The sequence below is a fragment of the Ambystoma mexicanum genome, chromosome 3q (genome assembly GCF_040938575.1).
Source record: "Ambystoma mexicanum isolate Mex_15411 chromosome 3q, UKY_AmexF1_1, whole genome shotgun sequence".
Taxonomy (NCBI): domain Eukaryota; kingdom Metazoa; phylum Chordata; class Amphibia; order Caudata; family Ambystomatidae; genus Ambystoma; species Ambystoma mexicanum.
In genome coordinates, this window is record NC_090926.1 from 387,692,103 (window position 1) to 387,714,959 (window position 22,857).

At 47.7% G+C, this 22,857-nt stretch overlaps 1 protein-coding gene across 10 annotated transcripts in view; it reads left to right on the forward strand.

Annotated features, from left to right (window-relative positions):
* Nucleotides 1–22,857, forward strand: part of CAMK2A (calcium/calmodulin dependent protein kinase II alpha) — a 605,670-nt gene that overhangs the window by 473,530 nt on the left and 109,283 nt on the right. For all 10 annotated transcript variants that reach the window (XM_069654060.1, XM_069654056.1, XM_069654059.1 and 7 more), the window contains exons 9-12: nt 2,496–2,590; nt 14,121–14,243; nt 16,046–16,129; nt 22,307–22,349. In XM_069654060.1, coding sequence (XP_069510161.1) covers nt 2,496–2,590; nt 14,121–14,243; nt 16,046–16,129; nt 22,307–22,349 — 345 coding nt within the window. The remainder of the gene's footprint in view (nt 1–2,495; nt 2,591–14,120; nt 14,244–16,045; nt 16,130–22,306; nt 22,350–22,857) is intronic.

The window sequence follows — 22,857 nt, forward strand, 5'->3', positions numbered from 1 at the left end:
GCCCACTATCACTAACGTACTCACCTTTTCCTCTTTCTAGCGTTCACTACATACTCAAATACCCAACACACTACAACCTAATGCATGCGAGCACTTTTCAACACCTCACCAGCCCCAGCGGTGCTGTGGAGAGCTCTGCTTCTACTCCATACCACACATGCGTTCCTGCATTGGTAGTAAATTAGGCTAGTTGCTGGACCTTTCTCTGGATATACACATACCCGAGTTGTCAACGAAAGGAACCACCTAGATGCATCATGACACACATGCAATGGTTGCTTCCAGGCTGTACCAATCAACAACTAAGGATTCACATCTCCACTAATCTTCCCATCCCGATCATGCAGCAAGGGGCTGCCAACATATATAGACCTCTTTACATCCCATGACTTTACATATATTATGTGACAATGGTTTATGGATAGTCAGTACCCTTATGCTGTAGCTTGGAGGAGAGTTATGTGAACCCAGTTACTCAGCTTCACCTTACCCATATACATTGAGCTCTTCCGGCACCCACCAGCAGCGATTGCGAGCATCCATTATGCAGGCACGCAGCTCCATCACTTGCGCAGATTTTTGGCTTTCCCAGGCGCTGGGTGACTGCTCATGGGGGTCCTTTAAGAAAGCCTTAAGCATACCAAAGCACACGGATTCTGTGTGGGCTGGTGATCATATGGCACGACAGGTGGCAGAAGGCGGGCAGGCTTCCACTTGGTCACCATCCCTCACCCTCCCAGATCCCTGCAAAGTGCTTGGGTGCAGTGCATTAGTAACCAGCTGGAGGGCTTCCAAAAGCAACATGTCTTCCTTTGGTTCTGTTCCAGGTCCAAGAATATCAGCCTGAGCACATGCTTCTGGAAGGCGCGCCAGTGCTCCAGCGATTAGAGGACCTACGCTTCTGCGCCATGCATCGTTTGCAGCCTCTCTCTTCATGACAGCACTGCTTCACTGGCTTTGCATTGTTGATAGGTCTTTACTGCACGGCCCGTCCAATCTAGTATGGCTTCTGCATTGACTTGATTTACTGGAGTGGCTAGAACAGAACAGAGGAGCTCTTACAGTAGATGGATGCCACTGGCCACTGGCACAGCTACATATTAGGCTTTGCTGCCATGCACCTGGCTCTGCCCAAAACCCTTTCATCGATGCGAGGCAGGGTCCTGATGAGGACTCTTCATGTGTTCCCTAGAGGCTAGCCAGCCTTTGGATCTCTTATGTTCTGATGAGCCTCAGTCACACTGATAGGGTTGTATCATATGGCCATTTTGTCGTCATAGTGTTAGTGTCATCTCACTCCTGATTTCGTGACATCTCCACTGGCAGTCTTCTGGGATATATGAAACTCTTCTTTTGTGGTCATTTCATATTGGGTGGAAAAGTGGATGAAGAAACTTTACTGGTGGAGACGCCCATTCATCTAGTAAAGTAGGTTGCCTGCCCTTTCCAGAGCTAGGGACGGGGCCTGACATCTCCTCTGCCTCTTACGCCAGCTCTGCGGTAAAGAGATCCAGCATCTCCTCAGACATCACATTTTTATGTGGACAGAGAAGCATAAATCCCTCTTCCTGTTTTTTACACCTGTAAAAACCCAGCTATATCTGTACGGCGTAATTGCAATGCCAGTTGCCATGAGTGTAAAAAAGGCATGCAGAGCCATGATCTCCCAGATTCTCATTCTTTTTTTTTCACACCTCTGTGTAAAAAACAAAAATGACCCAGAGTCGAAGATAGACGTATTACTGTGCGCGGCCTCGGTCCTCTCTGGATAATTAGAGGCTCATGCGAAGGGAGCCTCTTCACCTTCAGTTTATTGTTTGCGTGACATGCCTTAGAGTCTAAATGATTTGCAGGGTGCTAAGGACCTCTCTGTGTCTTGGTTTGGTGCAATCTCACCTGTATTTGATCTCGCGTTGCGAACCGCGGCAGTGAAGTCGGTCATTTGTCTGAATTTAGTGGTCTCTGCTGGATTAGTAGCTTGAAGGTCTGGCCATGGAACTTTCTCTTAATTTGTAAAACTCTTCCCACAGTCACAAACACCTAAGTATTGAAATTGGCCCTTGGCTTTAATTGGCAATACCAATTCTCATTGCCATCTACTAGGTGTGTATATTGGTTCCCAACCCTCTACAGCACTCCAAAGAGACCTCTGCAAACCTGAGAAATACCCAGGCTTCAGAAAATAGTTAGGGAACACATTTCCCCCAACCCTGCCTGCCTGGCAAAAGGATTACACTGTTTATCCATCTCTATGCTGAGAGACAAGTACGTTCAGGGTGTGCCATGCTGCAATATTAACTTTAACTTATTTCAAAATGCAATTCATTTCATCTGAACAGTTGGTTGTATTGTGATATGTTGTCATGAGCTCTCCTGTGTTCTGCTGTCCCTCTGTTGCTCACAGATGCATGCTTTCCTCGACTCACTTTACTTTCGTATCTTGAAGCTCACCCTTTTCCAGGGTTTGATCAACTTCTCCTTGTTGTCTTGGACAGGAGTCATCCTCTACATTTTATTGGTTGGATATCCACCTTTCTGGGATGAGGACCAGCACCGTCTCTACCAGCAGATCAAAGCTGGCGCATACGATGTAAGTGGGCCTCCGTATTTCTATCTCACTGCACTTGTTTCTCCACCCTCCTAAAAGTTGCTTGATTTCTTCATAGGCATGCGACCTGCTAATCGCCCTTCCATCCCAGTTTACCAACCCTAACCATCTGCTACCTCCCATCTGTCCTAGTATACAAATATCCGCTGGTGATTCGACTAGCCCAGGGCTGTCCAACTCCAGGCCTCCAGGGCCGGAATCCCGACGGGTTTTCAGGATATCCCTTGTTAATATTCATGAGGAAAAATATGCATAGATTTAGAATTATTGTATGCAAATTTATCTCATGAATATTAATGAGGAGTATCCAGAAAATCCGACTTGTTTTGGTCCCTCGAGACCTGAAGTTGGACAACCCGTGTGCCCCTCATCCACCCACCCTCCTATGAGTTTCCCGTAATCCCCCTTTCGTACCCCTGGACTTCTGTTTCACCCTGTCATTGTGTCCATGTTTGCCTATGGGTCCATTGCTGCGCTATATCAAATAAAGTAAAGTAAAGACTGGTTTACCCTGATTGCCTCCCATTATCCAACCACATTACCATATTACAGCTATATATCGCTTTTAGCGGCTTAACACAGGAAGAGGTAATGAACTTAGAACGAGCCGGCAATGCTTGCTCATGTAATGCATCAATGGGTCAATGGACTAGGGACTTGCGTAATATTTGCTGTTAAAGGTACGCAGACATGGAACCCCTGAGAGTTTTGGCCATTTGCCCACATGAATGTACTGCGTCCATTTTGATCATCAAAGGACCCACTGCAGAGACCTGCAATGGCGGCTGCCATCCCAAACATGGCAGCCGTTAATGCCCCATTCATTTTCAGGGACTGCACCGGGTTGACTCCGCAATGAATGGAAATTAAGTGATTCTATGTCCATCAGAGTGACCCAGTCCCGGGATGCATCCAAACGTAACGCAGGATCTGCGGTGTGTGGTTGCATGCAGGCTGGAGATCAGAATGTGGGGACATGGATAGAACCCATGCACATGATATTGGGGGTGGGTTTCCTACCTGCCTGCAGTGATCAGAATGATAATGTTACTGCTGCATTGAACACATGCCACCAGCTCCACCAGGCACACAGAGGGCACAAGCCAGGAACAAAACATGAAAGGATGTGCAAAGCACAATAGACATTATAAGTAAGAGAAAGTCAGACACAAGACATGTCAACATACCATAGTAGCAGCACTGTAATCCTGCACTCTCCAGAAATAATAGCGGGTAATGATGTGAAAAGCTAATTGCAGTGAACAAATTCAGAGCGAGACAGAGGCTGCAATGCAAAGCCAAAATGCTAAATCTAGCAATGTAGAAATGCGGCAGCCCGTCAAGTTAAACTCCACCCTCCCGGGAGCCCGTGCTCTTATGCAGTGGGAAAGACATATAATCCAGCTATTAAGGGAATGCTAGAGAAGGATAAGGCACCGGAACAAACCTGGAGGTGCAAACGAAAAAAAAGGATCATTACTCCGGGATTACATACCAAAATAAGGTATAGCAATACTTCAGCAATAAAACCCAATCCAGCGGACGGTATTGGCTGGGGCCCAGATTATAACGATGGGACCTCGCACCGTTACCTGGCTGGATGTTTTATTGCTATTAGCACCCCATGTTTTCAATCTGAAATCCGGGGTGCTGTCAGTAATATAATTCTGATTGAAACACCGGGAAGCGATTGTTGCGTCCCATTCATTTAAACAAAATAGTCACCAAGATGGCCGCTGTTGAGATGGAAGGCGTGACTCCATGCAGAGCCCCTTTTCCATTTCCATGGCAGCTGACCAGGACATGGAGGGGCAGCGCGGCCGCTGCAGAAGGAATCAGGTCTGTAGGGTAAGGGGGTGAGAATGGACCAGAGAGGAAAGGAGGGTGGGGCCATGGGGAGAAGATGGCAGGTTGGAAGAGCCACCTTTAGGTGGCTTGGAACATGGGCTTGGATCGTGGGATGCAGCACACAATCCAAGCAACCTGAATGGCTGGCTCCCCCGGCCAGGTGCTCATGTCAAATATATACCGGATGAGGAATCACAGAGTTCAAATCATTTCTATAATCTGCCCGGGAAACAGCCCTGTTAAATGGAACAATTGCTGTTCATGGAAGACACGAGAAAGGTTCCAGAAAAAAAAGGAAACCAAAACCTGAAGCAGAAGCAATGAAACCCAGGAAAGATCCTGCGTGAGAGCATGAGGAGCTGCACGCAGTGTGTCAGATGGTAGGCCAAGGAAAACGTAGAGGTTGCTCGTGATTTTGGAGTTTGAAGATGCTTGTCTGGCTTTTTCATTCTCTATCGTAGCACGAGCCCAACACATGTGCATTAAGACTGCTGGCTGCTGTGAGTCAGAGTCTAAGGAGATGTTGATGTGCTGTGCATGCATACATGCCAACATTATCCATTCCATTTGGGAAACACTAGTACGGTCCTGCTTTTAACTTTGCATTCTGGGACTTGTTGTCCTGGATTTCCCTAATGTAAACCCAGGACTTTCAGTCCACAATGCAAAGTTAAAACCAAGAGTGGACTAATGTCTCCCAAATGGAATGGATAATGTTGGCATATATATGGTGTATTGGAATTCTCTGTTTATGTATCTTTGTATTTTTATCTATTCATAAAGCGTGTATCCCTAAGCACTGAACTGAAGAAAAAACAGTACAATAACAGTTGTAAATGCAAATCAAGAAAATAAACAAATTCCCTCTACCCCACCACACTTCCCATTGATACGATGACCAACAATAAAACAATACCGATTCTGGGCAACACCAGACTCAACCATCAAGCGCCTAGATCCATCACAACCACACGCACCCCTACCTCATCAGCAACCAGGCCAAACAACCACCAAATCAAAAGCTTCCCTAAAAAACATACCAAATCAACCATTAAAAATAGAAAACTCCATTCAGACTGCCAACCCTAAGACTACACCACCCCTTGACTCTAACCTCAAGGGCAAAGGCACACTTATTAATGCACGCTCTCTCGTAGCACACGCCATAGAAATACACGACCTGATCATAGATCAACAACTTGATATGCTGAAACATGGCTTCACCCGGCCGCAGGTCCGCTACTCACCATCGCCATCCCACAAGGATACAGTATCCTCAGAACAGGTAGGAATAACCTCCAAGGAGGTGGAGTGGCCATAATAGCCAAAACAACGCTACAACTCAGAGCCTGCCCACTGGAACAACTAGACGGCTGTGAACCTCTACTAGTGAAATTCACGCCCAACCAAAAAACCACTACCAGCTTCTTAGTGGTTTATTGATCACATAACAAAAACACTGATCCTAATCTAGACATACTACTACTGCCTGTGCCCATCATCAAACCCAAAACCAAATGCATCATTCTAGGGGATATTAACCTAGGGTATGGTCACCCTTCTGACACAGACGCATCTGCCTTCCACTTAGCTATGTCAGATATGAACTTTGCCCAAATGATTAATGAACCCACTCACTCTAAAGGTAGAGCGTTGGACTGGAGCCTCACTCTGAACTCTCATATCACTATCGACTCCATCCTCCCTGTAGCGTGGACTGAGCACCGAGTCATCAGCTTTACCCTGGAATACAGCCGCACTAACCTCACCAGATCCAAACCACTTGACACCTTCGAAACCAGAAACCTCAAAAAGCTTTCGGCAGACAATCTTTCCCCTCTCCTAAGCTCAGCATTAGCTAACGTTTTACCAAACACTAACAAACCTGATTATTTAGCAGATTGCTACAAACAAAGCCTTACCCGCACCATTGACTCTCTTGTCCCTGTCACCACCAAAACGAGGAAAACTGACAAACGCTCCAAATTCTGCTTTGATGAGGAACTAGTATCCCTCAGACGCACAAACAGATCGCTGGAACACGTACACTGGAAAACAAACAGCCCTGAATCAGAAAAAGCTTTAGAAACATCTAATAATAAATACAAGTTAGCGATAATCTCCCATAAAGCCAACGCATAGCCGATGCCAATTCTGACAGTAAAGAGCTCTTCTCTATCCCCAGAGAACTTGAGAACCCCGGCCAAACCACAACACCTCATAACAAAAGTGAAGCCTGGTGCACCACTATTCAAGACGCATTAGCCTCTAAAATAACGCTCCTACAAAAGAAAATCGACAGCAAAAAAACAACCCTTGCTGGTAAAACCTCTCCTCTCATTGCTACCATCCCCATCAATACTCCACCATGCACCCCTTTTCACTTCACCCCAGTCTCTAATAAAGAAATACTAAATACTATAGTTGAACTCAAAGCCTCAAACTGCAAAGAAGACAAATTCCCATTCCGCCTAGTTAAATTATGTGCCCCTACTCTTACATCCATCATCACAGAATTTGTCAACGCTTCCTTCAGCTCTCATATAGTCCCTACCAGTATCAAAAAAGCCTGGGTCACACCCCTGCTAAAGAATACGACCTTGGATCCCTCAATCCCCACTAACTATCGACCCATAATCACTGTCCCTTTCCTCCTGAAAACTATCGATAAAATAGCATACTCTCAGATCCAAAACCACTTAGAACAGAACAAACTCCTGGGGGACCGACAGTCAGGATTCCATCCCAATCACAGCACGGAAACAGCCCTATTAGACCTGAAGATCCAAATGGATGCTTCCAGAGAATAAGGCAAACTCTGTCTTCTTATGTTATTAGATCTATCGGCGGCCTTTGATCTGGTCGACCACGACAAACTCTGTGCCACCTTAGCTACCAACTTCAACCTGTCAAACAATGGAGACTGGATCAAATCCTTACTCGCAGACAAGACCTCAAGAGTGGCCGTTGGTAAAGAGTTAGCCGATCCATTACCAGTCCCTTTAGGCGTCCCGCAAGTCTCGTGCCTATACCCCACCCTTTACAACGCTTACACCAAGCTGCCTTTTGCAGCGCTGGATGCTGTGGGTGTCATCTACACTAATTTTGCAGATAACACTCAGATCCTCACCCCCCTAACAGGTAATCACGAGCAAGACACAATCCTCATCAATGTAATCTACTCACTAATCCAAAATTGGATGGCTAATAATAGCCTATGTCTCAATCATGACAAACCAGAGTTACTCATAATAGGATCATCATCCAAAATCGCCGCCGTACAGCAGACCTACTCATCTTTCCCCATTGAAGGCACTACAATCCCAGTACTTGAACAAGTGAAGACACTCGGTGTATACCTAGACGCCACTTTAACCATGACCAAACAAATCAACACCCTATCCTCTTCCACATCCTACACATCTAAACTCATCTCCCTCAGCCGTAAATTCCTCACTGCCACAAACAGCGTCACCCTAGCAAGAGCACTCATACTCTCGAAGCTTGACTACTGCAACATTCTCTTCCTCAGTACTTCCAACACCAACCTAGCCAAACTCCAACTCATGCAGAATAAAGCCCTACGAGCGTCATTAGGCATAAAAAAATCAGACCACATCTCCAACATCAGGAGAACTAACAACTCGCTCCCCATTAAAGCAAGAATACTCCTCAAAACCCTCAGCATCACCCATAAATGTATCACCAACAAAGCATCAAAATACCTTCTTAACACAGTTACCAAGAAAAACAACACTAGACTCCTCAGATCAAACAACAGTGAAAATCTCGACATCCCTCGATACAAAAGAGAAAAAGCAGGCGGGAGTAGCTTCAAAGTACTCGCTCCCAGGCACTGGAACGCCCTTCCCACTAATATCAAGAATGAAAAATCATATCCACTATTTAAAAAACTGCTGAAAACCTGGTTATGCAATCAATCTTAATATGAACTCAGAACCTGACCAGCACAGACATAACCCTCTGACTACTGTACATAACTGTTTATAATTGTAAACTGTACTATTATTTTGTAATACTTTGTTCCACACTAAGATCGTATTTGCCACTGTCTATAACTACGCTGTAATACTTCAGGGTCTGGGCGTATAACAAATGTAATAAATAAATTAATAAATAAATGGAATTATGAAGGAGAAGACGAGATGATTTAAATAGAGAGCAGAAGACAGGTAAAGATGACAAGAAGGAATTAAAAGAAGAAGGGAGTTCCAATACTTTGGGGCGAAAAGGGCAAAGAATCAAAACTGCCAAGAGGCACAAGGAGGCTTAGGCATGGCAAGAAGAAATAAAGACTAAGAATGAAGAGATCGGGGAGGGGACTAGAAAGAGGACAGATAAGGTGGAGCAAGACCATGGGGAGCTTTAAAAGCACCGCAAACCACAAAACACAGGCAAGACAGCGAGAGAAGAGCTAAGGAAACGGAAGAACGTGGAGGAAGAGAACACTAGGTCCGAATTGAGTGATGCTAGACAGAATGAAGTGGGGTGAGCTGAAAGGCAGGGAGACCAAACAGAAGGGAAGAAAAGTAAAAGAGGTGGGAGAAAATTAAATCAGAGATAGGAATTTTAGAGGCAGACAAAGATGATAACAACCGAATCTTGGAGAGATGGAGCCGACGAGTTAATATTGATAAGAAAAAGAAAGAGAGGAGTCAAAATGTATGTCTAGATTGTGAGCGAATTTAGAAAAAGGCAATAAAGCAGGAGGAAAAAAGAGAGCAGACACAGGATGAGAAAGTGTGGAAAAGCTGGGAAGAAAAGAATCTCAGTCTTGCAGGGGTTCAGACGAGGAAAGCGAGAGTTCCTCCGTTGCTGGATAGTGGTCAGGCATGTAGAAAGAAAAGTATGAAGTGTCTGAAAAATCAGAAAGGGAAAGGAAGCGCTGTGCACCATCAGCAAAGACATGAAAATAAAAGCCACATTTAGAGATGATGTCAGAGAGAGGAGAACTGCACAGAGAGAAAAGGAGGGGGCCGGGAAAGGAACCTTGGGGAACCCCGGACAAGAGAGATGGGGAAGGAGAATAGGTACCAGGCCAAGAAATAGAAATAGTGTGTTTAGAAAGATAGGAAGAAAACCAGTGAAGGACCGAGTCAGAAAATCCAAGAAAGAGAGAGAGGGGTTAGGTAATCAACAGTGTCAAATGCCACCGAAAGATCAAGGAGAATAAGGATAGAGGACGGACTGCTTGGAGTGCCTAGCAGTAAGGAGCGAGCTGGTGACGTGAATGGAAGCACTTTCAGTAGAGAGTAGGGCATGGAAGCCCGATTAGTGAAGCGGAAGAAGCGAGTAGCGGTGAAGATACTAAGAGACTTGAGAGAGAACATCATGCTCAAGTAGCTTAGAAAGAAAGGGAAGAAGTGAGACTGGACAATAGTTAGAGGGGAGAGATGGATCCAGAGAAGGCTTTTTCAAAATAGGAAGTATTAAAGCATGATTAAAGTCAACGGGGAAAGTAGTAGAAAAATAAGTATTATAGAAGAAGAAAGTGAAGGAAGAATTGCAGGTGAGACTTTGGGAATAAGAAGCAAGGGTAATGGGTCGGTTGTTGAAGCAGTAGGGTGGAGGCTAGAAAGAATGGTAGCTGTCTCAGAATCATAGACAGTAGTAAAGGAAGACAGAGAAGGTTGAAGAGCAGAGGAAGGGGCAGGAGAAGGAAGGGGGAGGAGGAAGGTAAGGCAGCTGGCACTTGTGAGATCTTCGAGGAGAAAAAGTTAGAGAATTCAAGGACAGTGAGAAGAAAGAAAAGCAGCATCTGGCGAAGGTGGAGAAAGTAAACAATCCACCCATTGGAAAAGACGTTGAGGGGAAAAATTGATGAATGAGATCAGAGTAGTATAAGGTTTTTGCAGGGAGAAGAGCTGAATCATAGGAAGCATAAGGACAGGTGAGGGAAGAGGGATCAGAGAGGGAGTGAGATTTCCAGCATTGCCGTTATGCCCCCCTAAGCGAGACACGCAGGAAATGAAGGTAGGGGGACAGCCAAGGCTGAGAGGGTTCCATCATGGGAAACAAAAGAGTAAAGACATAGAAAAGCATCTAGAGTTAATGTCAGAGTAGAAGAAAGACAAGAGATAGCTAAATCAGGTGAGAAAGAGGTGAACGTAGTGATACGTTGGAAAACATGAAAGAGTAGGTGAAAATGACGAGGGATTAAAGTTCCTAAGATTGCAAAGACAAAAAGAAGGAAGTTAGAAGATACTGGAACAGAAGCAGGAGAGGAGAGTGAGAAGGAGAAAGAAAGGAGAGCATGTTCAAAGAGAAAAAAGGTGGTAGCAAGGATAGGAGAGATGGAGTCCAGAGATGGGAAGACCAAATCAAGGGTAGAGCCAGAGGTGGTAAAAGGAGGAAAACAGAAAGAGGAAAGACCATAAGAAGCAAGCAGAGGCAGAAGTGGACAAGAAGCATTAGTGGGGGAAAGATGACCAGGTAAAAAGAGGGCCTAGAGAAGGCAAAAGAAGAGAAAGTAAGATATCAAGATCATCACAAAATGAGGAAATAGGTGCAGTAGGACAATAATTGGTGAGAAAAGAAAGAGAGTAAGGCTTGGGAAAGGAGATGAAGTGACATTCAAAAGGATGGGAGGGTGGTGGGGCAGTGGATTAACAGAAGGTGAGGAAAGTGGGAAAAGGAAGTAGATGGAGTGAAAATTGAAGCCAGAACCACAGAGTAGGAAGCAAAGGTAGATGCGTAACAATAGGAATGGTGTGTCTTTGCCCCCAGTATGAGCAAGGTAGTGGTAGACCGCATGCATCTATATACTTGTTAAGGATTTGCTGACCGGGCAGCTAGATGCCGAAGTGGGTGCGATGGGAAAATTAAGGAGGTTCTCCTGGATTGTTTCTCATTCTGTTCCCTTTGGTCAGGACAGATGTGACTGCCATGAAATGTTTGGGCACTTCCCTTCTGCAAATTCCCAAAAGTCTAGAAAAGATGCTGGGGAAGCGCCCGTTAACTTTTCATATTGTTGGAGAACAGCTGCACTCTCTTTCAATCCATGACAGTTCAAGTGAAAAGATATCTAGAGGTACAATGCTCTGCATGTTTTCCAAGGGACACAATCAAAGGGAGGAGGGACAGTGGTAACCTTTCATGGTAGCAGAACAGTGTTGTCCAGCTGGCCACTCATCTCCGGTAGATGCTGCTGGAGATGCTGATAATGACCCTACAGTGTTCAGGAGTAATTGTGTTTATCTGAGCAAAAGGCCTACAGATATTTGAATCATCAGCACACAATGGCACTGGCGGGGTTGGTGGGGTGGGAAAGGGGGTGCAGCATTAAAACCAGATGGATACTTTTATCCAAGAAATACGTTTTTTATTTTCATTATTAATGGCTCTCTCTCTCTCTCCCTGCCGTCCACACCACACCCACACAGGGGTCAGAAAGCAGCACTGACCAGGGTCATGCACACTGTTGTATTAGTTACCAGGTGACCAGGGCCCCAGTGGAAATGTTTAGGTTCAACGAGTCTACCAATTAAAAATAGAAAGGGGAATTTAGCAGCAAAAAAGGAGCGGGAGTATGAACATAAACATAAATCAGCGGAACCTAGCTCCTGTTATTTCCCACTCACTTCGAACTCTTGGTCACAGGAACAAGTGTGACACTAGCCAATGGCTGAGCAGCATTTTCTGTACTTCATTTCATGTAGCATGAGAAACAGGAATACCAGATGGCAGGGGAGCAGATGAACAATGGTTCCTTAACAGGACAATACAGAGTGCTGTGCCATTGCTTCCTACAAACCTATGAAGGCCCAGGTTCAGGTCAAGAACAAGGAGCTTGTGGGACAAGATAAACGTCCTCTGGGTAGCTGGACAGGAAGAAATGGATGCCCAAATCCTGAAATCTGGGTTCTGCAACACGGCCTTTGGGAGGGGGGCGGGGGACTAACACCAAAGCACCAAATGAAAATAGTGACAAAAGCCAGCCTATGAATTATGCACCAAATAGTCTACGAAAACAGGCAATAGGGTTGGCCATACACAGACTGGTCACTTCCAGAATAATGCAAGATCCAACCTGACAAGGCTCCGCTGGAATAGGACATGGGAAAGTGGGTGCTATGAAGCAATTTCATGGTGAGGAATTCTATTTCTGGGGAGGGGGCTGCAATGTGTCTCATTGGCCCATGCAGAGTTAGGGGGCAGAGGTGAAGGCTAGGGAATATAAAGAGAGTAACGGATGACAACACTCTCAGGGCTGTAATGCCATGATGATGATGATATGGCTGAAACCCACACATGGATTAAGAGCAGGTTAGAGACAAAAGGAAACAAGTTGGAGATGTTTGTTCAGGAACTTGCAGTGAGCATTGTCCTGGTGGGATGTTGCCTGAGGGAGACAATGAGCGTTGAGAAGGAATGTTGGGAGCGAAACATCATGTTTTGTAAAAGTGGTTAAGGCCCGCTGCAGATCCTTTGTTCTCAATAGCCTTGCCACCATATTATTAAGCAACAAACCCCGATGTGGACGGGTATTACAAGATAGGTAAATGCCAGGGTCTGAGTTACAGGCCCGAGCGAAGCCAAGGCCTTAACGTGGACTCGGAGCCGTTACCTGAGTTGTAATGCCTGCCCACAGAGGGTTTTTTTGGCATGCTTTCTGGGGTGCTAATAGTGTTTTCTAAGTTTAGAAATAGCACGCTGGCCATTTCTCATCTTCAAAAAAATACTATTAATCAAAATGACTGCCATGAATGTATGGCGAAGGGACATGTAGTCCCTTCTCCCTTTCGATGGTGGGCATTGCCACAGGGAGAGCTGAGTCGAAACGGTGAGTGTTCCTGCTGTCCGCTAGGGATGAGGCAGCCGCAGGTGAGTGGCTCTGGGGTTGGCAGGGGGAAGTGGGTGGGCAGCAGTGGTGGAAATGCAGCTGGGTTGGAAGCCAAGTGGTGCAGACAGTGAGGGCTTACCTGCCCGGGAGAAAAGATGGTGGCCTCCCACTTCGGGGGAGGATTGGAACTCACACAATTCCATGAGGCATAGCTCGCCTTTCAAGTTTCCTGATTGGCTAGTAGACCCCCGTCCCTTGACCTCCAGCTCCAGGTGCTAATGTACTAAACCAAGTGGACAGCTGAGTAATACAAATCTTTTGGAAACCGAGAGGTGAAAGGGACCTGTCAGCTGGAGCACATGCTTCTCACCAGTCAATGCTGCAGACTCCCCTCACTAGGACCGCCTATCAAGGCCCTCTGAGGAGGACTCAGGAGAAGGATTATCTGAAGCTCACTATATCTGGCAATACGAAATACCAAACTGGATTGGCTCCGAGGATCAGGGAGGCAGGTGTGTGTGTGTGTGTGTGTGTGTGTGTGTGTGTTTTCCACTGAGGAGTGCACTGATGCAGTAGTTCAACACATTTATGGGGCATCTGTCGCTAAATGACCCTTTTCAGGACCATCATAGACTAGAACACTTTGCCCCCAGTCGCTAAATGTCCAAAATGGACACAGCTCCACTCCATAGTCTTTACCACGTCTCAACTGTTCGACATGCAAATAGTGGGGGTGGAGAGGGGGTCCAGTGCCTGTGGCATGAGGGGGCTCCACAATGCGAGATCTGACTGTAAAGGCAAACACATTGTTTAGGATGTAACCTATGTCCGCCTTCTCTTGTCCCCGTCATTGTTTGATAGTTTCCATCGCCAGAGTGGGACACGGTCACACCAGAGGCCAAAGACCTCATCAACAAGATGCTGACCATCAACCCCGCCAAGCGCATCACTGCAGCCGAGGTGCTAAAACATCCCTGGATATCGGTGAGTCCCTCACTTGGCAATGTCACAATGCCAGGACCAGGTGAGTCATTCAGTTAGCAAGGTCACGGTGCCAAGACATGGTGACTCACTCAGTTGGCCAGGTCACAGTGCCAGGACCAGGTGAGTCACTCAGTTGGCAAGGTCACAGTGCCAGGACCAGGTGAGTCACTCAGTTAGTAAGGTCACAGTGCCAGGACATGGTGACTTACTCATTTGTTAAGGTCACAGTGCCAGGAGCACGTGAGTCACACTGTTAGCAAGGTCACGGTGCCAAGACATGGTGACTCACTCAGTTGGCAAGGTCACAGTGCCAGGACATGGTGACTCACTCAGTTGGAAGGTCACGGTGCCAAGACATGGTGACTCACTCAGTTGGCAAGGTGCCAGGACCATGTGAGTCACTCAGTTGGCAATGCCACAGGGCCAGGGAAGAAGTTCTTCAAGTGAGGGCAGCCATGCCAATGCTACTGACTGCATCCTCCCTCTGGGAATCCCCCTGGAGGGTACCTCTGACATATGTTATCCCCTTCGACAGGCTACCGTGTGGCACACAGTGTGATGCACACTCACAGGCTGCAGCTGCACGCACATTCCATGCTAATGCTATCAGGCATTCCCTCACTAGCTGTAGTGCCTCGTAGGGGGCGTGCTTCCCCTGCAAACGAGGGAACACCCCTTTGTCCATGCACGCTGGCGGAAATGCACACCTCCACTGGCACAGAAGGGGCCTTGTAGCACCATGTGCCCTTTGCACAGGAGCTGCCTCCTTGGGCCGCGTGAGACAATTGTGAACACTCTCACTGCATGTGCTACTTCTATGTAAAGTGGGGGTGTCTTCCCCAAGGGAGGGGGCGGGGCTGGAAGAGAGGCCTGCGAGAGTCTCTGTGATTATTCCAAAGGGAACCCTTCAAGAGGGCCCTGGATGTGCTGCACACATAGCAAGTACACAGTGTCCTATTGAGTACACCACCGGCAATGTACTGTACCTCTTTATGCTTGCAAACGAATGGCAGCCATTTCAGAAAGCCACAGCTTTAACAATGGCAAGAAATCATCTCGGCATCTGAAGGCTGCTTTGTGTATGTCTAGCTGCATGTGCTTTATAAAGCACAAGCCTACCTAGGAAGCAACACAGTGCTGCGCATAGGCGCTGCGCCCACAGCATTGCACGTGGGTTGTGGGCTTCGCAGGGGAGCTGGGATGGCTTCGGGAGGAGGGCAGGGGGTAGAGCTCCATCGTGCAAGACCTGCATTTGGAAAGATCTTCTTTGCATGGTGGGTCTTCAGCTCCTTCCTAACGTGTAGGATGGATGGGGCCAGGCTTATCTTTGTGGGTAACTTGTTCCAGATACAGGATGCATGGCAGGATAGGGACTGTTCCCCCCGACCCCCCCCCCCTTTGCAATTCTTCACAGTTTAATCCCAGCTACAGTTCATTGTGAACGCTTCTTGTGCTTCTGGGCTGAAAGTAAAATCGACAGGTGCCTGTACAGAAAGACACCTGTGCAGAGAAGTTAAATGCATTCCTGCTTTGAACAAGAGTCCCAATTAGCTTAAAGTAGAGGCTCCTTTTTACCTCATGCATGGAATAGATATCGCAGTATCTACAATGTGTCCATAGATGGCGCCATTAGTCACTGTGCTGGAATTGGAATTGCTTCAGTGAACTGAGAGTAAAACTCGCGATGGACTCGTATTTTGGTGGAATGACCGAGTTTTTAGTCTCTTTACTATATCTTTCTCACTGTGATTTTTTTGTAATGTGTTTCACTGGTCTAAACATCTCTTTTTCGCTTTCTGTAGCACCGATCCACGGTGGCCTCCTGCATGCACAGGCAGGAGACGGTGGAATGCCTCAAGAAGTTTAACGCCAGAAGGAAACTCAAGGTGAGCTCTCAATGACCTCGGACCGAATCCCTGCACAAACCGTACCCCTCTCTCTCTCCCTCTTCTTTGTCTCCCTCTCTGTCTCTGTCTCTTTCTCTCTCTCTATCTCTCTGTGTCTCTCTGCCTCTGTCTCTCTCTGTCTTTCTCTGTGTGTGTGTCTCTCTCTCTCGTGCTGCCCCTCCATCTCTGTCTCCCTCTGCCTGTCTTTTCATGTCTCTCTCTCTCTCTTTGGCTGTCTGTCTGTCTGTCTGTCTCTTTATCTCTCTGCCTCTCTCTCTCTTTCCCTTTGTCTCTCGCTCTCTCTATCTGCCCCTCTCTCTATGTTTCCCTATCCCTGTCTTTCCATGTCTCTCTCTCTCTCTCCCTCTTTGGCTGTCTCTCTCTCTTGCTTCATCACTATCTCTGCCACTCCCTGTCTCTCTCCCTGTCGTTCTCTCTTTGTCTCTCTCTCATACACTCTCTCTGCCAGGGGCGGAGCCAGGCTCAATATTTTTGGGGGCAGGGGGCTAGATGAGAGTTTTAAAGCTGACGGTGAGTGGGGCCAGGAGCCCACTGCACTCTTGACCCTTCCCTCCACCTCCTGCTATGAGCCTAGCAGGCTGCATGACTATGACACCTCGCTTTGGCCCATTAGATGAACCTTTCATGCAGTGCAGAGGGTATTTAAAGAGATGCTAATCGGGGGAGGTGTGGACCACCTGGAAGCTGAGCCCAGCAGTGTTGCGTTTGGCTTCATCATTGGGGGCACATGTATTGTCTGGGTAGGCTTTTGTCCTCTGCATGATTGCTGCAGCTGCTGCTGTCACGTTAATGATTGATTACATACACATACTCCACTCTCCTGATGTGAGAAGCTTGACAGTCTCTTGCAGCAGCACACCTTTCCCATCAGAGATTGGGCTGAGTGTCACAGAAGAGTGCTCCCTGCTGCCTGCATCCTCCTTCGCTTGGGAGGGCTTAAGCTCGCCCAAGCCAGGTGCTGGCAAGCTCCTGCCCAAAGCCCTCTGTCTCTTTCTGTATTTCTTAGTATGTCTTTCTCATTCTCTCTGTGCTCTCTTTCTCTCTATGTCTCTCTTCTCCCCTTCTCTCTTTCTCACACTCCTTCTCTCTCACCCTCTCCCTCTTTCTCTTTCTCTGTTACCCTTTTACCCTCTCTCTCTCTCTCTCTCGCTCTCTCTCTCTCTGTCTCTCCCCAAAATCGCCATCTCTCTCATTCTCTCTATGTGCTCTCTTTCTCTCTGTCTCTCTTCTCCCCTTCTCTCTTTCTCAGACACCTTTTCTCTCTTTCCCCGTCTCTACTCTCTCTCCCTATTCTATCTCCTCTCGCTCTCTTTGCTTGTTTCACGTTTACCCTCTCTCTCTATCTCCCAAAACCACCATCAGACAAAGAGCATGCGTCCTGCCCAGAGCAGCCTCCCTGGAACTAGGAGGCCGAGGCTCTGGCCTAGAGCTCTGCTAGCAGAGGCCAGGCTTCCCTCTGCTATGGAAGTACAAGCTCCTGTCCTTCAACACTGTGGGGAGGGCTACTCCCTGAAACCTGTATGGCCAACCTTCCGGGGAGGCACTTTGTCATGGTGGACAGGGACTGGTCAGCAAAAGTCTGGACTCTGACAGGCGAGGTGACTCTCACGGTGTTCCCCGGTGTCTCTCACTCTCAGACTCTGCTTAATGGCACTTCAAATCCCTGCTTTCTAATTCACTGCTTAGAACTTGACTACTCCTCTCACCAGCACACCCCTACCCTAAATCTCCACCCCCCATACCGGCTGCATATGAAGATGATGCCATTAAATAAGCATAACACAGCGACCGAACGACTGTCACCATGCTGTGCACAGTGTTAGCACCCTCCCTGCCGGTGCAGCCGGCGGAGGGAGAGAGTATCAGGGCCTGCAAGCGGGCCGGGCCGAGGAGCGAAAAAAATACATGACACGCTCTCTCAGGCTCGTACCCGGAACTGCCTGCCTCCCGGCCGGGCGGGCCCTTTATTGTTTATGCACCTCAAGTCACCGCGCCTGCGGGATGTGAGGCATACGTAACAGACAGGTAAAGAGAGCTAGATATGTGTGCCATTACGTACTTCCCCAGCAGCTCGTGAAGGTGGCATGAACTCTCTGAGACAAGGCACAATAAAAAGACTCCTCCTAAAATCATGGCACAAGTTGAGGGACCAGGCCGAAGGCGACTGCTCACTTTTTTCCAGAGGGCGGTGACGCCCCCTGCATGTTTTCAAGAAATGTAAAATATGTTGCAAAACTGGAAGTAAACAGTGAAGGGTCAGCATTCGACTCATGGTCGGGCCACTATGAGTCCTGATGCTTAGCTACGAGGCCACACGAGCCTCCTCTTGTGAGGTTGCAAAGTGTGTCACTTTGTCATTTTGTTATACAGGACATGTTTTGTTACAAATACTTCGGTATTAAAGGTGCGCACCTTTTATACTTATCCAGCAAGTTATAGGAAAGCTTTTCTCGTGACAAAAGCTTATTTGTTGTGTGCACTTTCTTCAATTGGGAAAGATAAATTGAATGAAGTTTGCATATTTCACTTTTAGAATATATTGCCTTCCTGTGACGTCACTTCCCATTGCATATGTCTGTGTCCCCCACTTTTATTTTTAGGACTTGAGCCATGCCTAAAGTTAAATGATTGAGTAGCAATTTCACTGTTATGGGGAGCAGGAAATGGGAAGCATCCAGTTGAGACCCTTACACGTTGCTGCCAAGAGGTCGCAAATATGGGCCTACAAGCATGGTGCCCTGATTTCCAAAAAGCAAGGACAGACCACCAACAGAGAGATAGGACTACAGATTGGCATCAGCCATGGATATTGCTGTGACTAAAGGCCCTCCTGGGCTCATGCGAAAGTCACGTGTAATATGGCACGTGGTGAGATGTATCATCAAGTGAATTAAACGTGCCCATGGTGCCCGTGCAGCAGTCAAAACGGCCACTATGACTCCCGCCTCCAGGCTTTATTGCGCACCATGCTGGCACCCTCGACCTGGCTATAAACACTGGCGACGAGGTCAACCAACGAACTCAGCGTGCTGCCGGGCCAAGCATGCCACCCTGGGAGCATCTCTTGCGGGGCGAACTTGCTGGTTGGGTCCTGCCCAACGACCGTCGGTTCTCCCAACAAGGTCCGGCAGCAGGCGGGCTGAAACTGACAGAGCCCACCTAGCGTGCCAGATGAAGGAAAATGAGTGATGAGGTCTCACTTGGTGCGGACACGCGCGGCCCAGAGTCCCCGGTGTGCACCACATGAGGAAGGAAGAAGAAATGCAACACTCCGACAACCGTAAGTTCTCTCAGCGAGGCCCGCCCTGTACGGGCGTGTGCGGCAGGAGGTCCCTGCACTCATAAACCAAAAAAAAGGAAAAGACCGGAAGCTACTCCCACCTGGGGAAGAGAGGCGGGGGAATGCTGCCGCTTCACGATCCCATCATGCTCCTGCCTGGGGGAGAGCGGCGTGGCATGGACCTCTGCTGCAGTCGCATGTACTGCTCTCACCTGGGGACAGAAGGGTAGCAAGGACCATCAAAGAGGTGATGGGCATGGACCCCTGCCTGGGGGAGAAAAGGGGCACGATACAAAGCATGACCACTGCAGCGCTCGCACAAGCTCCACAAATGCCATTCCATGCCTGAAAACCATTGACCACAACAATGAGGTCCTGCCCGATGCAGGCCAGCGCTGCCGGGAAGCCCAGAACACCAGCATCCATCGACCTCTACTATCCTAGCGGCGCCCGCCGCTGAGCAGCCTGGCCCAGGCGTGGGTCTGCCCCTCTTATTTCTCACTGGTCTTCCGGCAGAGAGCCCTACCAGAGGCCCGCATTTGTCTTCCGATGGTCGCTGCCACCAGCCAGCTCCAACATCTTGCTGACACTGCGTCAGCATTGACTGCCGCCATCCAAGGACTGGTACCGCAGAGCACAGGTGGCCCCCTGGTAACATGGGCGTGGCTTTGCCTGCATGCAGTCAAAGGACTTGTGTGTGTGAACTAATAAAAGTGTTGCCCTTTAATGTGTTTCCCCCAATGCCCCATGGACACTGATATGTCTTGATGCTGAGATCCAGCCTGTCTAATGGGCTGAAAGTTATGGTCCTTGTCCGCACCAACCTAGTGGACAGTGAGTGACCTTGGTACTGTGCAACACGCACATCTCGTGGGCTTAAACTGGCCGCAGTCCAAGAGAACGTTGTCCGCAGCCATGCAAATGTTTAATGCATCGTGTGCTGCTTTTTGTTTTATTGTATACTCCCGGTATGGGATGTTATGACTGAAACCCCTCCTGGAGACGTGTCATCAAGTGAATAAAAGGTGCGCACAGCCGCCTGTGCGCCAGTCAAAATGCCACCTATGACTCCTGGCTGCAGGCATTATTGCGAGCCGTGCCCTTGCAATACCGAGGCAGAGGGCTTGCCTGTAGAGCTCTTCTTGGCTCCCCAGCCCGCCATAACAGACAAGACAGCATCCATCAACATTAAAGAAGGACTGAAATGTAGCATTTTTGTCTAATGAAAACATATTCAGCATTCATTTTTAAAGTAAAACAATGCAAATATATTAACTGAAAAAAGTCATATCAAATTCATGTTGAAATTTACAAAAATAACTGAAATGTGTTAAATAAAAAGATGCCTCAGTCAAAGATTAATTAAAATTGCTGAACAAATAAAAAGAGGCCTCAATATGTGAAAATGCCGCCAGCCACCTCTACCGCCTACATTAACTGTTCAGTGTTTTAGTCCTGAGTGCTGCCGCCCCTTCACCCACCCCAAAAGGGCAACGTAAGAACACATGAAATGAGACTATGTCCCACACATGCCTGCAAAACAATGTTCTTAACCTCTTAAGTGCCAAGGACGAGTATGCTCGTTAAAGTAAGTGCGATTAAAAAGGGGAAACTGTGTTACCATAGCGTCCTCTAGTGACAGCCTCTATTACTACATCCTAATAGAGCCGGTGACTTGACAAGAGAGGACTTGAAGAGAACTTGAAGTCAAGAAGGCAATCTTGCATGCTCATCGGACCCTAGTAGTCACCAACGCTCACCCCAACACCGGAAGTGGATTTAAAAGAAAAACAAATCCTACAACGCCAGGACAGAAGTTCTAATTCCGTCCCAGATATGGCAAAACGGGGACATCTTGTCACCGTACCTTCCAGTTTTAGAGCCACATTTTGATGGGGTTTGGATGCTGAAAAAACACACTGAAAAAACTACCTTTTCCAGTTGCTGCTCCATTCCTGAAGGATCGCCCACATGGTGTGCGAACACCAGTCACTGGGCCTCGTTATAAATTTGCCGGTATCGTGGCGATAAATCTGCCTGGATACTTAACAATCTTATTACCGTACCTGGCACTCGGTCCAGCGGCATAACCACTGAATTACGGGTGCCGGAGTGATGGCGTTTTTTGCCAGTAAGGCACCTGCCTTATCTGCAGCTTTTTGCTGCAGGTAACATGGGTGCCCCACCGGCAAACATGTCGTCTGCCAGTCCGGTATAGTGCCGGTTTAGTTAATACCAGCACTTTAATGAGCAAACTCTGGAGTGCTGTTTCCTCATAGGGTTTTTCACACTGCGCGGGATATCTCCTCGCTTCTCCACAGGATCAAAATTCCGTCCCATGTGCAAAATCTTAATCCCCATAATCCGTATGAATTGGGCCACGTTTTTTTTTGTAACTGCTTAAAAGCAGGTTGATCGCTTGCAATTATTCAAAGACACTGAAAGAGCGTAGCCTGGGTCCAGATTCCCATGCCTGACACCGCTTCATGCAGTGAGGCAGGAGAATGCAGCCTACACGGCCGGGACCGCAGACACACATGTGAAATGGCGTTTCCTGGCAGGTTCTCTCTGGCCAGTCAAAGTGAGTCTGCTATAATACAAAGTGTGGCTGGCTTAAAAGCCAGAGCGGGTCCATAGCAGCAACATGGCCGCCATGCTGACAGCCATGTCATAGCACCATCAGTGCCCTCCTCAAGATGGCCACCGCGGTGTAATGCTAGTGTCAGAACAACTTGGCTCCACCTCTCAGTCCTGGCATCCTACATTCTAATGCCTCGTATCCCTAAACGAGTCCTTCTCCAGAGCCCTATGAACTGAACAAGTCGCAGCAACTTGCCTTTACTAACAGGTATTTCTTTCATTTCTTTCTCACCCAGGGGGCGATCCTGACCACAATGCTGGCAACTCGGAATTTCTCAGGTAGGTTTCATGAGTCCTAAATCATGCTGGTTAATGGCTAGCCTTTCCCTTTCACCCCTGGGTGGAGGCAAGGGGGGCAGAGTGAAAGGTGGGGTGCACCCTAGTTGATTCAACTGCACTTCACAGAACAGCCCTGTAATTCGGGTGCATTTCAAGTCTTCACCATGTAGTGACGTGGAATGTGTGGAGCAACAGTGCGATGACATCACATTTTAAGCCAGAGTGTCAGAAACAAACTGGCCAGTGGCTCTCGAAGGCTGATAAGGTTAGGGCAGAGCAGGTCCCCCACAAGGGATTGTTTCTCAGCCCACCCAGCTTTCTAGAACCAATGAAATGGCCTGGAATCTTCTGATCATCACATTGTCATCGTATCACAGAACCACATTATGAAACACTGTGCACATCACAATGCGAAGATGTACAACATGTTAGAATTGCAGAGGTTTTACGTGAAATGCAGTTCAATCACATAATCCCTGCATGCCAGAAACGCAGCATAATCACAGAG